Source organism: Staurois parvus, unplaced genomic scaffold, assembly GCF_062004578.1.
Source record: "Staurois parvus isolate SC_StPar_1 unplaced genomic scaffold, SC_StPar_1.0 ptg000448l, whole genome shotgun sequence".
NCBI lineage: Eukaryota > Metazoa > Chordata > Amphibia > Anura > Ranidae > Staurois > Staurois parvus.
This window is the reverse complement of record NW_028318244.1, coordinates 410,749-427,986: the sequence shown is the minus strand read 5'-3', so window position 1 is coordinate 427,986 and position 17,238 is coordinate 410,749. Positions and strand designations below refer to the sequence as shown.

At 43.9% G+C, this 17,238-nt stretch overlaps 1 protein-coding gene across 4 annotated transcripts in view; it reads left to right on the top strand.

Moving 5' to 3' along the window:
- Positions 1–17,238, top strand: part of NCOA1 (nuclear receptor coactivator 1) — a 641,218-nt gene that overhangs the window by 605,978 nt on the left and 18,002 nt on the right. For all 4 annotated transcript variants that reach the window (XM_089688167.1, XM_089688169.1, XM_089688166.1 and 1 more), the window contains 2 exons: positions 3,979–4,155; positions 9,324–9,444. In XM_089688167.1, the coding sequence (XP_089544293.1) occupies positions 3,979–4,155; positions 9,324–9,444 (298 nt within the window). The remainder of the gene's footprint in view (positions 1–3,978; positions 4,156–9,323; positions 9,445–17,238) is intronic.

The window sequence follows — 17,238 nt, the reverse complement described above, 5'->3', positions numbered from 1 at the left end:
CTCTGATATCTGACAGGTAGCAGTGCTTCTGGCGCACAGCAATTGTCAGGAGTAACAGGAGAAACATGGATGCTTTGGGGGATTTGGACCCCCCTATCCTCCATCGTATTTATAACCCTGCCGGTCAGAGGGTCAAGATGTAGGACTGTCCTGGCAAATAAAGGACAATTTCCATGTAATCCAGGGTCAAGTTAGTCAGTCCTGCCAGCATGCTGTTTTAACCAACACAAATAAGGAGAAGAATATACCAATTCCAACAGAAAAGAGTAGCCAGTAAAAATCAAGTCCAGAACCCTAGTGTTACAAGGCAGCGGTGCTAGGCACAGTGCTGCCCCATGGGCCTTGTATCGCTTCTGATGTACCTTGTTACTTGGCATCTATATAAAGAGAGGATCAGATGTCCATAAATGTAGACACTTCCTGACCTGTGCTTCATTACTGTGCCAGGTCTGTGATCACTGTAACAACTAAAGTATTCATTGTGATAAAAAGTTCTTTGTACATAAAAAACTTCTCCATATCTAGCTCCGCTCTTCAACCTTCTGGCTTGGTCTGTGAATAAAAGACTTTTACTCCATTCCTAACCACAAAGGAAATCTTACCCCCCCCCCCCAAAAAAAAAAGAATTTGGCACTGCTGAAAATAACACCATAAGTAAAGAAATGCCCGTAGCGAAATAAAGAAGAAATAGCGCAGGGCATACATGACTAGGCCCAGAGTGGGGGAAGGAAGAGCAGAAAGGGTTAAGGTAGCTCCAGGGGGATTTGTTATTGTTAGTGGGGGGTAGCTGATTGGTAGAGGTTGGTGTAGGTGGGGTTTTGCTGCACCTTAGGGTGAGAGGTTCTTTGAGGGGGCGTCAGTTAGCTGGACGGCAAGAGTGTGAGCTTCCCTCCCGCCCTCCCTGTTTGGGTGAGTTTTGGGTCCCTCCAGGTAGAGGGGGGGATTATGTTGGTTCATGGACGGTTGTTGGTCTTTGGAGGCGATTCTTATTTGGACGGTAAACAACAATGGTGTGGGACCCATCCGTGGTATGGGATGCCCGGGGACATTCCCAGTTAACCAAGGTTTAACTGGAAGGTGGTGGTGCTGCACTGCGGACGGTATGGTTGTCTCCGAGCTGGTTGGTTGCGGCTGGAGGCCTGATGTATATGGTTGTCCGCAGGTGCATTTTGGATCGTTTTGGGGTGCCTTTCGAAGACCAACAATCATTCTGTGGGTTTTTGTTATAAGGAATGGTTGGTGGCGGTTGTTGGTCTTTGGAGGCGATTCTTATTTGGAAGGTAAACAACAATGGTGTGGGACCCATCCGTGGTATGGGATGCCCGGGGACATTCCCAGTTAACCAAGGTTTAACTGGAAGGTTGTGGTGCTGCACTGCGGACGGTATGGTTGTCTCCGAGCTGGTTGGTTGCGGCTGGAGGCCTAGTGTATATGGTTGTCCGCAGGTGCATTTCGGATCATTTTGGGGTGCCTTCGAAGACCAACAACAATTCTGTGGGTTTCTGTTATAAGGAATGGTTGGTGTATTGTAACTTGAGTTGTTAATAAAAGGCCATGTTGGCCATTTACTCCAAAATTGGTGTTATGTCTTTTGTTAGTATAATTGGTTAAGGGGAAGGGGGTTGGCACGGAACGGTAATGGTGGTAATGGGGAAGTGGACGAGCCTATCTCTGGTGCAATAGTCAAGTATTCTGCATCAAAGTAGTAAAACATTCAGCTCAAGAAGCATATACTAATGCAAATAGCACACAAACACAGATTAAAAACTATAGATACATAAAATCAACCACCAGTCTGCAAATACGAAGGGAACCTCAACATAAGTCCCAAGCTGAAATCACCTGGGTCATGTATACGGACACAACCAGAAATAATTACAAAGCAGTATAAATGAAAAGAATAGATATTTTGTTTTGTATCAGAAGCAGGGGCGGACTGACCATTTGGAAACTCGGGCTCTGCCCGAGGGCCCGGGATCAGTAGGGGGCCCCATGAGATGCCCCTGGTACCTTTTTCATAGGCTTTTTTTGAATTTGGGCAAGGACACAGGGGTCCCATGATCCCCTATTGCCCGGGGGGCCCCATGAGTTGTCAGTCCTCCCCTGATCAGAAGCTAGCTAACAACCTTGAATCTGAAAAATAGAGCTGTAGGTTTAGCTAAATGATACTGTCTGGGTAGATGCAACATTGGCCTGACTTGGTGAAGGTGCGCACTCCATGTTTATCATGGCCCAGCCGCTTCATCATTCTTGTTATGGTGAAACAGAAACTCGCTCATCCATGTCTTTATGGACCTTGCTTTGTGCACTGGTGCGCAGTCATGTTGGAACAGGAAGGGGCCATCACCAAACTGTTCCCACAAAGTTGGGAGCATGAAATTGTCCAAAATGTCTTGGTATGCTGACGCCTTAAGAGTTCCCTTCACTAGAGCTAGGGGCCCAAACTCAACCCCTGAAAAACAACCCCACACCATAACCCCCCCTCCACCAAACTTTACACTTGGCACAATGCAGTCAGGCAAGTACCGTTCTCCTGGCAACTGCCAAACCCAGACACGTCCATCAGATTGCCAGATGGATAAGCGTGATTCGGCACTCCAGAGAACACGTCTCCACTGCTCTAGAGTCCAGTGGCAGCATGCTTTACACCACTGCATCCGACGCTTTACATTGCACTTGGATACAGCTGCTCGGCCATGGAAACCCATTCCATGAAGATCTCTACGCACTGTTGTTGTGCTAATCTGAAGGCCACATGAAGTTTAGAGGTCTTTAGCTATTGACTCTGCAGACAGTTGGTGACTTCTGCGCACTGTGCACTTCAGCATGCGTTGACCCCGCTCTGTCATTTTACGTGGCCTACCATTTCATGGCTGAGTTGCTGTTGTTCCCAGTGGCTTCCATTTTGTTACCACTAACAGTTGAGCGTGGAATATTTAGTGGCAAGGAAATTTCAGGGATGGATTTATCGCACAGGTGGCAACCTATCACAGGACCACGCTTGGAGTCACTGAGCTCCTGAGAGCGACCCATCCTTTCACAAATGATGTAGAAGCAGTCTGCATGCCTAGGTGCGTGAATATATACACCTGTGGCCATGGAGGTGATTGGAACACCTGAATCCAATGATTTGGAGGGCTGGCCCAATACTTTTGGCAATATCAAGACTTGCGCGTGCATTGGATTAAAGTGAAGGAGAGGTGCGCATAGTCAGTCTCACTCTCTCTTGCCAGATTCCATCTTGATCCAATGGCAGGACAAGAGCCGAGACAGTTGGAGATGGGCTGGGTGCAGTGGTTTTCCAGGCCGCCTTTTGTGTCTTGCATTCTCTTAGCGTACCACATCACTTGCGGAGACCACCTTCATGAACATTTGTCCTATTCTAGTAGGTTTCTTCTGCTCAATCTGCCAGAATCTGTCTTCACATGCTTGGGATAGACAAGTCCTTATCTCACTGAAGGTCAATGACCCAACAGATACTCTCAACCTGGTTTGGCCAGCCTGTCGAAGCTGTTGCCTGGGGTGTGGTCGCAGCGCATGCTACAGCTACTATGGCAGCCTCCTTATTTCTCTCTGAAAAATACTATTACAAGTACACATTGATCATAAAATGTCCGTCATGAGAGCTTCCAGCATGTGACTGCTATAATCAGTGGGTGCTTTTAGTGACTGCAATAGATGAAAGTCAACATTTCGGGGCCTAACATGGTTCTGTAGTCAAGGTGAAATAGTGATGAAAGACTGAGAAAAGGGACCATGTGAGGCCTAGAAACGTTGGCTATTTCTGATTTATCCATCTTTGTTTTCATGATAAATGTGTGCAATCTACACCTGGAGTGCTGGTAATTTTACATCTCATTGTACCAATTGACCAGACACAGAAGAACAATGTGTAAATTATGATTGATAGCTTGGTATCTCTACTGACATAATTAATGATGGTCATATGTGGTTTTTGTTTTGTTTTTTTTATCACAGACTTTAATGGCATTGATGCAGGTCAGTCACCATTTGGATTCTGTGATCCATTGGATCCCGTGCACATGGACTTGAACCCATTTCCAGCACCTAATGATACCAGTCCTCGGTCTGGACTTACTCCGGAGCAGAGTCGGGTAGCTGTGTCAGGGACCACCGCCTTTCAGACAGATCCTGGTAAGTTTACAAAACCACAGAACACCTTGGACAAACAGCGTTTGCATGCAGTTACCTCTGCTTTTCATGTTACAGATGATCCGTGGCTTGGGTAAGAATTATGCTCCTAATTGTATGGCTTGGTGCTCAACCTTGGTCCTCATGACCCCCATAATCCATTTTTTTTCTTTTTTTGCCATAGAGAGCATTGAGGTTCTGAATTTGGCTACCTGCAGAAATCACCATCTTTTTGGAGGTGTTATACTTTCCATATGTTTGTATGGGTTTCTCTCACACTCCAACAAAGTAGGCAGGCAAGGCTAGAAATAAATCATATACTCCACCACTTGGCCATTTTTATTGTAGAGCACTCTATGACCACACCGCTTTTGCCATCATTTATTAAATTGTGTCTGATGGTGGAACTTTCTGTATTCCCTTCCTAACAATGAATCAACTACTCCCTTTCTTGTCACTAGGTCAGGTCAGTGTTTTTCTTTTTTTCTCTTTTTAACAAACCTTCTCTTATTTGCTCCCTTTGGTTATTAAATACAATAACGCGCATTGCCATTGCTCTTTTTCTCTTTTTATTTTGCCACCCTGGTTCCTGGTATGTTGTTTATTGGCTTCCCCCAAAACTGGCTCAATCATTTGGACATTACCTTGGCTCTGCATATAATTACAAACGATAGCTTGGTCAGACAATCTATTAATTTAAAATGATCTATAGAAAAATTATAATTTAATACAAAAAAAAAAATTCAGGAATATTTCAGGTAGGAATAGATGTATATAATTAGCATAGCAATACCCCCTGGAGAGGCTTTTGGATTTTTTGTAGGCTCTCCTAATCTTCCTAATAGCAATCTGCTCTTTAGCTGTATCTAGACAACTTACTGACCCTCCAATCGCAGCTGACACACAGACTTTAGGTTCTTCAATCCTTTTCAGTTGCTTTATGGAGTGAGTCTTAGAGAGGGAGGGTTTGGGGTACAGGATTCCCTAAACAGCAGCAAAAATCCTTTTCATGGACTTCTCAGGGAACTCTTTAAGCTGAGGCAGGCTAACATCTTCCAGTATCTTTTGACCTCTGCCACAAGTCATCTTTAGGACTCTTCCACAGGCTAATGTAGATTCTGTAGGCTCAGGTGAAAGGCTGATTTTCATTTTCTTCAGCCTCAGGCTAGGTTAGGACACACTAGACCTAGTCAAACAATAGCGCAAACACCCTTTCTTGGATCTTGCTTCTTCCTCCAGGTAAAGGGCTAGGGAAGCAGGTACTGGACCTCTCTGGAGCTTCATCTTCTCCGGACAGCAGCCTGGGAGACAAAGACCTTCCACACCACATTCTTTCCAGGCAAAGCATGAACCTGTATGGAGCTTCCCTGTCCCTAGAGAGCAGCCTGGGAGACTGGGATCATCCACAGTACATCCTCTCCATGCAAAGCCTAGGAGCAAAGATTGGACTTTTCTGGAATTAGACCCTCACTAGATGGCAACCTGAGAGGCAAGGTCCTTCCACACTACATCCTCTCCAGGTATAGCCTGGAGGGCAAAGATTGAACCTCTTTGGGGCTACATCCTCCCAAGACAGCAGCCTGGGAGTCAAGGACCTTCCACCATTACATCTTCTCCTGGAAAAGTCTGGGAAACAAATATTGGACCTAGATTACACCCTAGATAGACAGAAGTCTGGGAGGCACGGAGCTTCCACATGAGGTGCTCTTCAAGCAAGGCCTGGGAAGGGACAGGCTAGACCCTGCTACACTCAAATCCTCACCAGGCAGAGCCTGGGAGGCAAATACTTTTCTGGAAGGTCTCTCCAAATACTTTTTGGGCATAAACCTCAGTGATTGGCCGAGGCAGAATAAATATCCGTATCTCAAAATATCTCACCCTCTCTGCTGGGGAACAGTCAACAATGGCAGACAGAAGCAAAGGATGCCCTTGGGCTTAGGACTTAAACCCAATGATCCCAGATAACATAAACAAAGCTCAGGCTGGCTATAGTAGGGTCCCTACATTAGCTTTATGGAATGCAACGCAATATAAATGTAAAAGCACCAAAAACATCATTGTGAACCATTATTGTGCTTCCCTAGTTTGATGTAAAACAAGGAGTGACTTGGCACAGTTTAACCCTCCTCAGGAGGGCAGGGAAAGTTTCCCTTACTCCGGGGTCCTCACAAATCTGCCGTAGTCCACCACAGCAAATTCTGTCACTTGGATGTGTGCAGACCAAGCTCTGGCTTATTATGGGTGTTTTTAATTGTAATCTGTGTGGTAAGTGCCCAAACACAGATTAGGCCCCATGGGGCATCTGGCTTTCATCGCAGACCTGTTTATATGAACACGGTTTACATATGGAGGACCAAGCGGAAAATGTGATATGTGACAGAAGTGCGTATGCGCGTGTTAACGTCCTCCCACCGGGCTAAGAAAACCCAAGCATCTTGCGGCTTTAAAATTATAGCTGCAGATAAAGAGGACGTCTGATGAGACTGAGTAATAGCCTGCACTCCAGAATGTAGGTCCTTCTGCCTGTTCTCAGGCATCATGAGCAATGGAAACATGGAAGAATTAAAGTAAATGTAAAGCCCAACTGAATGCCATTTAGTTTGACAAAACACTGCACAAACAATTGCAGTTAAAAAAAAAATTACCTTTTTTTAATCTTTTGTTACCTCTCAGTGCAGCTTATCTCTTGCCTACATGTAATCCAAAGATGGCTGCATAGCATTCCTCAGGGCAGGTTTCCTGATGGTGACAACAGTGGACCATGGCTGCGTAATGTGTATTGAAACAGACTCCCTGTTCATAAAGCTTTAGGACAAATTTGAGAACGTGTGTTTTTATCACACATTGTGCATAGATTTTTACATTCCCATTGAAGCCTTTTGTTTGTAGACACCTGATCGTTACACCTATATGAGCTTGTTGGACATCCTATTCCAAAACCATGGTCAGTATTACAGAGTTTCACCTACTCTTCTGAGAAGGTTTTCCACAAGATGTTGGAGGGTGTCTGTGAGCATTTGTACCCTTGTACCCATTTGTGAGGTCATATACTAATGTTGAATGAAAAGAACTGGGTCTCAGTCAATCTTCCAAATAAAGAACAACAGTATTCAGTAGGGTTGAGGCCAGGCACTGGTGTTAGATAGAAAGAACTGAGTTACAGTTAGCATTCTAGTTCATCACAAAATTGTTCAGTAGTGTCAAGCTAAGTTACTGATGTTAGAGGAGAAGACCTGGCTCACAAATGGAATTCCAAATCATCCCAAAGGTGTTTATGTAGGGTTGAGGTCAGGTACTTACAGTATGTTGGATGAGAAGACCTGGCTCACTATCAGTGTTCCAATTAATCCCAAGGGTGTTCAGTAGAGTTGAAGTCAGGCACTGATGCTGGATGAGAAGACCTGGGTCACAAATAACTTCTAGTTCTTCCCAAATGTGTTCAATGGAGCTATAGTCGGGTACTGATATTGGAAGAGAAAATCTGTCTCACAATCAGAATTCCAATTCATCCCAAAGGTGTTCAGCCAGGTTGAGTTTAGGCACTGATGTTGGATGGAAAAACCTGGGTCACAATTCGCATTCTAGTTCATCCCAAAGGTGTTCTGTAGAGTTGAGGTCAGGTACTGATGTTGGATGGAAAGACCTGGGTCACAATCACCATTCCAATTTACTTGAAATACATTTACTAGAGTTGAGGTCAAGCACTGATGTTGAATGAGAAGATCTGGATCACAATTGACATTCTAGTTCATGCCAAAGGTATTCAGTAGGGTGGAGGTCAGGTACTGATATTGGATGAGAAGACCTGGCTCACAAATGGCATTCGGATTCATCCTAAAGGTGTTCAGTAGGGTTGAGGTCAGGTACTGATGTTGTAGAAGACCTAGCTCACAATTTGCATTTCAATTCATCCCAAAGGTGTTCAGTAGAGTTGAGGTCAGGCACTGATGTTGGGTGAGGAGACCTGGCTCAGAAACGATGTTCTAGTTCATCACATAAGTGTTCAGTAGGGTTGAAGTCCGTTACTGATGTTGGAAAAGGACTGGCTTACAATCAGCTTTCTAATTCATCCCAAAGTTGTTCAGTAGGATTGAGTTTAGGCACTTATGTTGCATGAGAAGACCTCAGTCACAGTTGGCTTCTAGTTCTTCCCAAATGTGTTTAATGGAGTTAAGGTCAGGTAGTACTGTAATGTTGGAAGAGAAAATATGGCTTACAATCAGAATTCCAATTCATCCCAAAGGTGTTTAGTGGGGTTGAGTTTAAAAACTAATGTTGGATGAGAAAACCCGGGTCACAGTTAGCATTCGCGTTCATTCCAAAAGTGTTCAGTAGGGTGGAGGTCAGGTCCTGATTTTTGCTGAGAAGATCTGGATCACAATTGCTATTTAGTTCATCCCAAAGGTGTTCAGTAGGGTCGAGGAAAGGTACTGGTATTGAAAGTGAAGACCTGGCTCAAAATTGGCGTACCTTTTCATCCCAAAGGTGTTCAATAGAGTTTAGGTCAGGCTCTGATGTTGGATGAGAAGATCTGGATCACAAGTGGTGTTTCAGTTCACCCCAGAAGTGTTCAGTAGAGTTGAAGCCAGGTACTGATGTTGGAAAAGATATGGCTCCCAATTAGCATTCCAATTCATTTCAACGGTGTTCAGTATGGATAAGGTCAGGGCTCTGTCCAGGCAAACCAAGTTCTTCCACACCAAACTGATCAAACAATATCTTTTGGGAGCTGGAAGAACAAAAAGTGGTCTTCCCCAAACTGCTACCACAATATTGGAAGGACACAATTGTCTAAAATGTCTCTGTATGTTGTAACATTAACTGTATCCTTCCCTGGAAACATCTGAACTTTATTATTTGAAGGGAAATCCACATACTGTTGTCCATATAGAACGTGTGATAATCAGATGTCCAAAAACGTCATTCTAACTCCCGGACTTCAATACTTTGTGTTGCTGACCACAATAAAGTGTACATATCAGGAAAATAGGCAAAAAAGTCAGAAATCCTTATCTGCATACTTATACAAGGTCAGTGACTAATTATTGAAGGCAGACAATATACCTGACTGCCAGACAACTAGCATTTTTAGAGGTGGGGTGTATAATGATATCCTCTATATTGCTTTTTTTTCTTGGTGGCTCTTGGTAACCATTTATTTTACCCCTTAGGTCACCCAGACCCAGACCTGGGAATTACGGACCAATTCGGACATTCTGGAATCACTGACCAAATACCCTGGTCTGATAGCTTGACACCTCTGAACCGCGTGACTCCAAGCACACAGGAAGAGTGAGTACCCCAAGACGACCTGGAGATTGAATGTGTGAGAGTGTAGGTTTACAAGGGCGTCACTTCAACCTATAATGTTAAAGCATATACTTCTGTTTATGTCACTAGTATTCTTGTTGAATCGCATATCCCCTGCTGGGCCAGATAGATGCTAGGAATGGATTGGTCTTAAAGTTACCCTTTCATTATGGGGTCATAAAGCCTGCCACCTTTCCTGAATGGAGGATTTCCAGCATCATCTAGCCCTTTTCTCCCTAGCCTGACTGTCCCTGTTCCGCCCTTTTCATATGCGTATATCATATATACTATATACTGTGATTTTGAACCTTTTTGACTCTGAACACTCTGAAGATAGCTGATGTGATTTTTTTTTCTAGCAAATTGTTTCTCTAAATAAACTCATTATCATAGTACAGAACCCGGGAACACACCAATCTTCCCACAAAGTGTTTTCAGATGCCGAACTAGATTGACCCGATGTGTCTTTATTGGAATATTCATGAATATGCATGTCAGGGAGTGCAGTAAGTGAAAAATACATCGGCCTGTACGCCGGCCATAGTATTGTTGTGGTCTGTGCTATCCCTTCCCTGGGCCCCAACCATATGTTGTCCTCTAAACCCTGCAACCGCTGGAGAGGCAGAAAAACAAGACCTATAGAGAGGAGAGGACCAACATGATATACCAATGTACTACACAGAGAGAGAGAGAGAGCATGAGATAGATGATAGATAGATAGATAGATATATAGATAGATAGATATGAGAAGGATGGACAGATACAAGATAGATAGATAGATATGAGAAGGATGGACAGATACAAGATAGATAGATATGAGAAGGATGGACAGATACAAGATAGATAGATAGATAGATAGATAGATAGATAGATAGATAGATAGATAGATAGGAGAAGGATAGATAGATAGATAGATAGGAGAAGGATGGACAGATACAAGATAGATAGATAGATAGGAGAAGGATGGACAGATACAAGATAGATAGATATGAGAAGGATGGACAGATACAAGATAGATAGATATGAGAAGGATGGACAGATACAAGATAGATAGATATGAGAAGGATGGACAGATACAAGATAGATAGATATGAGAAGGATGGACAGATACAAGATAGATAGATATGAGAAGGATGGACAGATACAAGATAGATAGATAGATATGAGAAGGATGGACAGATACTAGATAGATAGATAGATAGATAGATAGATAGATAGATAGATAGATAGATAGATAGATATGAGAAGGATGGATAGATAGATAGATAGATAGATAGATAGATAGATAGATAGATATGAGAAGGATGGACAGATACAAGATAGATAGATATGAGAAGGATGGACAGATACAAGATAGATAGATAGATATGAGAAGGATGGACAGACACAAGATAGACAGATAGATATGAGAAGAATGGACAGATACAAGATAGATAGATAGATAGATAGGAGAAGGATGGACAGATACAAGATAGATAGATAGATATGAGAAGGATGGACAGATACAAGATAGATAGATAGATATGAGAAGGATGGACAGATACAAGATAGATAGATATGAGAAGGATGGACAGATACAAGATAGATAGATATGAGAAGGATGGACAGATACAAGATAGATATATAGATATGAGAAGGATGGACAGATACTAGATAGATAGATAGATAGATAGATAGATAGATATGAGAAGGATGGATAGATAGATAGATAGATATGAGAAGGATGGATAGATAGATAGATAGATATGAGAAGGATGGACAGATACAAGATAGATAGATAGATATGAGAAGGATGGACAGACACAAGATAGACAGATAGATATGAGAAGAATGGACAGATACAAGATAGATAGATAGATAGATAGATAGATAGATAGATAGATAGATAGACGGATAGATATGAGAAGGATGGACAGATACAAGATAGATAGATATGAGAAGGATGGACAGATACAAGATAGATAGATAGATATGAGAAGGATGGACAGATACAAGATAGATAGATAGATAGATATGAGAAGGATGGACAGACACAAGATAGACAGATAGATATGAGAAGAATGGACAGATACAAGATAGATAGATAGATAGATAGATAGACGGATAGATATGAGAAGGATGGACAGATACAAGATAGATAGATATGAGAAGGATGGACAGATACAAGATAGATAGATAGATATGAGAAGGATGGACAGACACAAGATAGATAGATAGATATGAGAAGAATGGACAGATACAAGATAGATAGATAGATAGATAGATAGACGGATAGATATGAGAAGGATGGACAGATACAAGATAGATAGATATGAGAAGGATGGACAGATACAAGATAGATAGATAGATATGAGAAGGATGGACAGACACAAGATAGACAGATAGATATGAGAAGAATGGACAGATACAAGATAGATAGATAGATAGATAGATAGATAGACGGATAGATATGAGAAGGATGGACAGATACAAGATAGATAGATATGAGAAGGATGGACAGATACAAGATAGATATGAGAAGGATGGACAGATACAAGATAGATAGATAGATAGATAGATATGAGAAGGATGGACAGATACAAGATAGATAGATAGATAGATATGAGAAGGATGGACAGATACAAGATAGATAGATAGATATGAGAAGGATGGACAGATACAAGATAGATAGATATGAGAAGGATGGACAGATACAAGATAGATAGATAGATAGATATGCGAAGGATGGACAGATACAAGATAGATAGATATGAGAAGGATGGACAGATACAAGATAGATAGATATGAGAAGGATGGACAGATACAAGATAGATAGATAGATATGAGAAGGATGGACAGATACAAGATAGATAGATATGAGAAGGATGGACAGATACAAGATAGATAGATATGAGAAGGATGGACAGATACAAGATAGATAGATATGAGAAGGATGGACAGATACATGATAGATAGATATGAGAAGGATGGACAGATACAAGATAGATAGATATGAGAAGGATGGACAGATACAAGATAGATAGATATGAGAAGGATGGACAGATACAAGATAGATAGATATGAGAAGGATGGACAGATACAAGATAGATAGATATGAGAAGGATGGACAGATACAAGATAGATAGATATGAGAAGGATGGACAGATACAAGATAGATAGATAGATATGAGAAGGATGGACAGATACAAGATAGATAGATATGAGAAGGATGGACAGATACAAGATAGATAGATATGAGAAGGATGGACAGATACAAGATAGATAGATAGATATGAGAAGGATGGACAGATACAAGATAGATAGATATGAGAAGGATGGACAGATACAAGATAGATAGATAGATATGAGAAGGATGGACAGATACAAGATAGACAGATAGATATGAGAAGGATGGACAGATACTAGATAGATAGATAGATAGATAGATAGATATTATTATTATTATACAGTATTTATAAAGCGCCAATAGTTCGCTCAGCGCTGTACATTACAAAAGGGAGACAGAACATGTGACAGAACAATACCAATACAATGCAAGACATGAGGGGATCAAGGGCCCTGCTCTTTCGAGCTTACAATCTAGGAGGGAAGGGGTGGTGGCACAGGAGGAGATAGCTGTGGGGGATGGAGTGGTAGGAGGGGTGGAGGAGGTCGGCAAGTTAGCAGGGGGTGGGGTAGGCTTCCCTGAAGAGATGGGTTTTCAGGGTGCGCCTAAAGGAGAGGAGAGTAGGTGATAATCTGATGGGTTGGGGCAGGGAGTTCCAGAGGATGGGTGACACCCTGGAGAAGTCCTGGAGGCGGGCATGGGAGGAGGAGACCAGGGAACTAGAGAGAAGGAGGTCTTGTGAGGAGCGGAGTGTGCGTGCTGGGCGGTACTTGGATATTAGGTCAGTGATGTAGTTCGGGGCAGTGTGGTGGACAGCTTTGTACGTCAGCGTTAGGATTTTGAATTTGATCCGTTGCGCAATCGGAAGCCAGTGGAGGGATTGGCAGAGGGGGGTGGCGGAGACAGTGCGGTTGGAAAGGTGAATGAGTCTGGCAGCCGTGTTCAGGATGGACTGAAGAGGGGATAGCCAGCGGCGAGGCAGGCCAGTGAGGAGGGAGTTGCAGTAGTCGAGTCGTGATATGATGAGGGAGTGGATGAGCTGTTTAGTGGTTTCTGGGGTTAGGAACGTGCGGATTTTGGCGATGTTGCGGAGGTGGAGTCTGCACGAGTTTGTTAAAGATTGGACTTGGGGCTGGAAGGATAGGTTGGAGTCCAGAATGACACCCAGTACTCTGGCCTGCAGGGCGGGTTTGATGGTAGCGTTGTTGGATGTGATGGAGAAATCAATGGGGGGTGGTGTCCGGGCTGGGGGGAAGACAAGAAACTCGGTTTTGGAGAGGTTCAATTTAAGGAAGTGGAGCGACATCCAGTCTGATATGTCGCTCAGTAGGTGTGTGATTCGGACTGAGACCAAGGGGGTGAGGTGGGGGGTTGAGAGATAGATTTGTGTGTCGTCGGCATAGAGGTGGTAGTTGAAGCCGTGAGAGTGTATGAGTTGGCCAAGGGAGGAGGTATAGATGGAGAAGAGAAGGGGCCCAAGGACAGAGCCTTGAGGGACCCCAACAGAGAGGGGGAGTGAGGGGGAGGTGGTAGCATTATAGGTAACGCTGAAGGAGCGTTGTGACAGGTAGGATGAGAGCCAGGAGAGAGCAGAATCTCTGAGGCCGAGGGAGTGTAGTTTTTTGAGGAGAAGGGGGTGGTCGACTGTGTCGAAGGCCGCAGAGAGGTCAAGGAGTAGGAGCACTGAATAGTGGCCATTAGCTTTGGCGGTTAGCAGGTCGTTGGAGAGTTTGAGTAAGGCAGTTTCGGTGGAGTGTAGGGGACGAAAGCCGGACTGTAGGGGATCGAGGAGGTTGTTGTCGTTGAGGTGAGAGCATAGGCGGGTGTAGACTAGGCGCTCGAGGAGTTTAGATGTAAATGGGAGCAGGGAGATGGGTCTGAGGTTGTTCGGGTTATTGGGGTCCAGGGAGGGCTTTTTAAGTATGGGGGTGATGTGTGCATGTTTCAGAGGGGAGGGGAAAGTGCCTGAGGAGAGGGAGAGATTGAAGATGTGGGTGAGGGAGCGTAGGATGGAGGAGGAGGAAGGTCGTAGGAGTTGTGAGGGGATAGGGTCGAGGGGGCAGGTGGTGAGGCGGGCATCAGAGAGGATCTTGGAGACTTCCTCGATGGTAGTAAGGTCAAAGGTGCGGAGTGTTGGGGGAGCTTCAGTATGAGGAATGTAGGGTGGGGTGGAAGAGGAGGTCAGAGCAGTGGTGGGGCTGTGGGAGAGGGGTGATGAGGGGGTAGCTGAGTGAGGGTGAAGGGGGTTGGAGAGAGTTTGAGCAGCGACGAAGTCCCTGCGGGCTATGTCGAGGGGGAGGGGGGATAGGGGGGTAGCTGTGTGAGAGGGGACGGGTTGAGAGGGCGTGTGAGTTGCGGCAATGTCCTTGCGAATTGTGTCAATTTTGTTTTTGAAGTGATTGGCAATCTCAAGGGCAGTGAGTGAGGTGCTGGGTGGAGGTGGGGGTGGAGAGAGTAGAGAGTTGAAGGCAGAGAAGAGTCGGCGAGGATTGGAGGAGAGGGCCTTGATGAGGGTCAAGAAGTAGGCCTGTTTGGCAGCATGGAGGGAGGAGGTGTAGGTGCGGAAGGCAGATTTGTAGCGGGTGAAGGCTTGTTGGGATTTGGTTTTGCGCCATAGTCGCTCCAGGGCACGACTGTGTCGTTTGAGGGTTTTGGTGTGATCAGTCTGCCAGGGCTGGAGCGGTCGGGGTCTGATGTTGCGTGTGGTTAAAGGCGCTAGTGAGTCAAGGGCTGTTGAGAGCGCATTGTTGTAGGCGGTCAAAGCCAAGATATGAGAAGGATGGATAGATAGATAGATAGATAGATAGATAGATAGATAGATAGATATGAGAAGGATGGACAGATACAAGATAGATAGATATGAGAAGGATGGACAGATACAAGATAGATAGATAGATATGAGAAGGATGGACAGATACAAGATAGACAGATAGATATGAGAAGGATGGACAGATACAAGATAGATAGATAGATAGATAGATAGATAGATAGATAGATAGATAGATAGATAGATAGATAGATAGATAGATATGAGAAGGATAGATAGTTAGATAGATAGGTAGGTAGATAGATAGATAGATAGACAGACGGATAGATATGAGAAGGATGGACAGATACAAGATAGATAGATATGAGAAGGATGGACAGATACAAGATAGATAGATAGATAGATAGATAGATAGATATGAGAAGGATGGACAGATACAAGATAGATAGATAGATAGATAGATAGATAGATATGAGAAGGATGGATAGATAGATAGATAGATATGAGAAGGATGGACAGATACAAGATAGATAGATAGATATGAGAAGGATGGACAGATATAGATCTATAAATAGAACGTGTATGTATATATATACATGTGACTGTGCAGCTTTGGTGTTCCAGAACCGGCACCTGGCCCCCTGGGTCCTCTGAGGACACACAGTACAGACCATGGCTCTGCCGCTCCTGCTATTTTTAGCAGGCGTACGGCGGCCTGTTATTCTTTTGGGTCTGAGCTCCTTACAAAGCTTTGGGAAGTTTCTGGGAGTTTAGCGCAGACCAATGGGAGAATATGTTCTCCTCCAGGGAGCGCGGAGCACTAATCCCCCTCTTTTTAGGCGAGCCCCCGCTCCCCTTTGCTTACTTTTCACAGGGAATCAAAGGCACCTGAGCTCCCCGGCATAATAGGATCACGGCAGAGCTGAGAATTCTTTTTTTGGCCTTCATCATTCCCATAATCTACTTATTCGCCTGCTGAGTTGGGGGGGTGACATCTAGTGGCTAATGGTGGGTTAGAATGCGTTTCATGAGACCGCAGAATTCTCTGTAGTGTGTGTGTGTATATTTTTGTTTTTCTCTCAATGTCATGGCAATGGTTCACATCCATCATATGCATAGCCATAGAAAAAATTGGCTGCTGACATTCTGCTTCCATAGGCCTCTCATCTTCCCTATGTTACACTAACAGCACACGCAGTGTCCCCCTCCCTCCTTGCTGTATAGTGGTCTATAGAAAGCCAGTATAAAGACAGGATTAGGTATTTATACTAGATGTATTGAAAAAATACATTTCATTTTTTTTAATGGTGGATACAGAACTTTAGAAAAGGATACTTTTTATATTTTGCCTGAAGTTCCAATTGAAGTGGAACTTTGCCCAGAAAAAAGTCATGAAGGTTTTTTGTTACAGAAGAGTCATACTGTGTCTCCTGCAACAAAAAACACCCCGAAAGAAACCCCCTGCTTTCCTTTCTGCTTTCAACTTTATGATAGAATGTACCATGCCTTGGTGCCACGGGTGAATAAGTTCTGGTGCACATGTGCAGGAGTTGCCTCATTCTAGGCCGGCCAGTCAAGATGGCTGTAGATGTCAATTCTTGGTATGTTTTGGTTCTGGGGTGAATAAATTCCTGTGCAAATTTGTAGGAGTTACATCATCACAGTCTGGACAATCATGATGGCCAAAGACACCAAACCCTAGCCTACCTCAGCACCAGGTGAATAAATACTGGTGCACATGCATGGGAGTTGCGGCATCCAAGGCCGGATAACCAACATGACCAAAGACACCAAACTCCAGCATGCCTTGATACCAAGTTAATAAATACTGGAGCACATGCACAGGAGTTGCATCATCCAAGGCCAGACAATCAAGATGGCCAAAGACACCAAACCCCAGCAT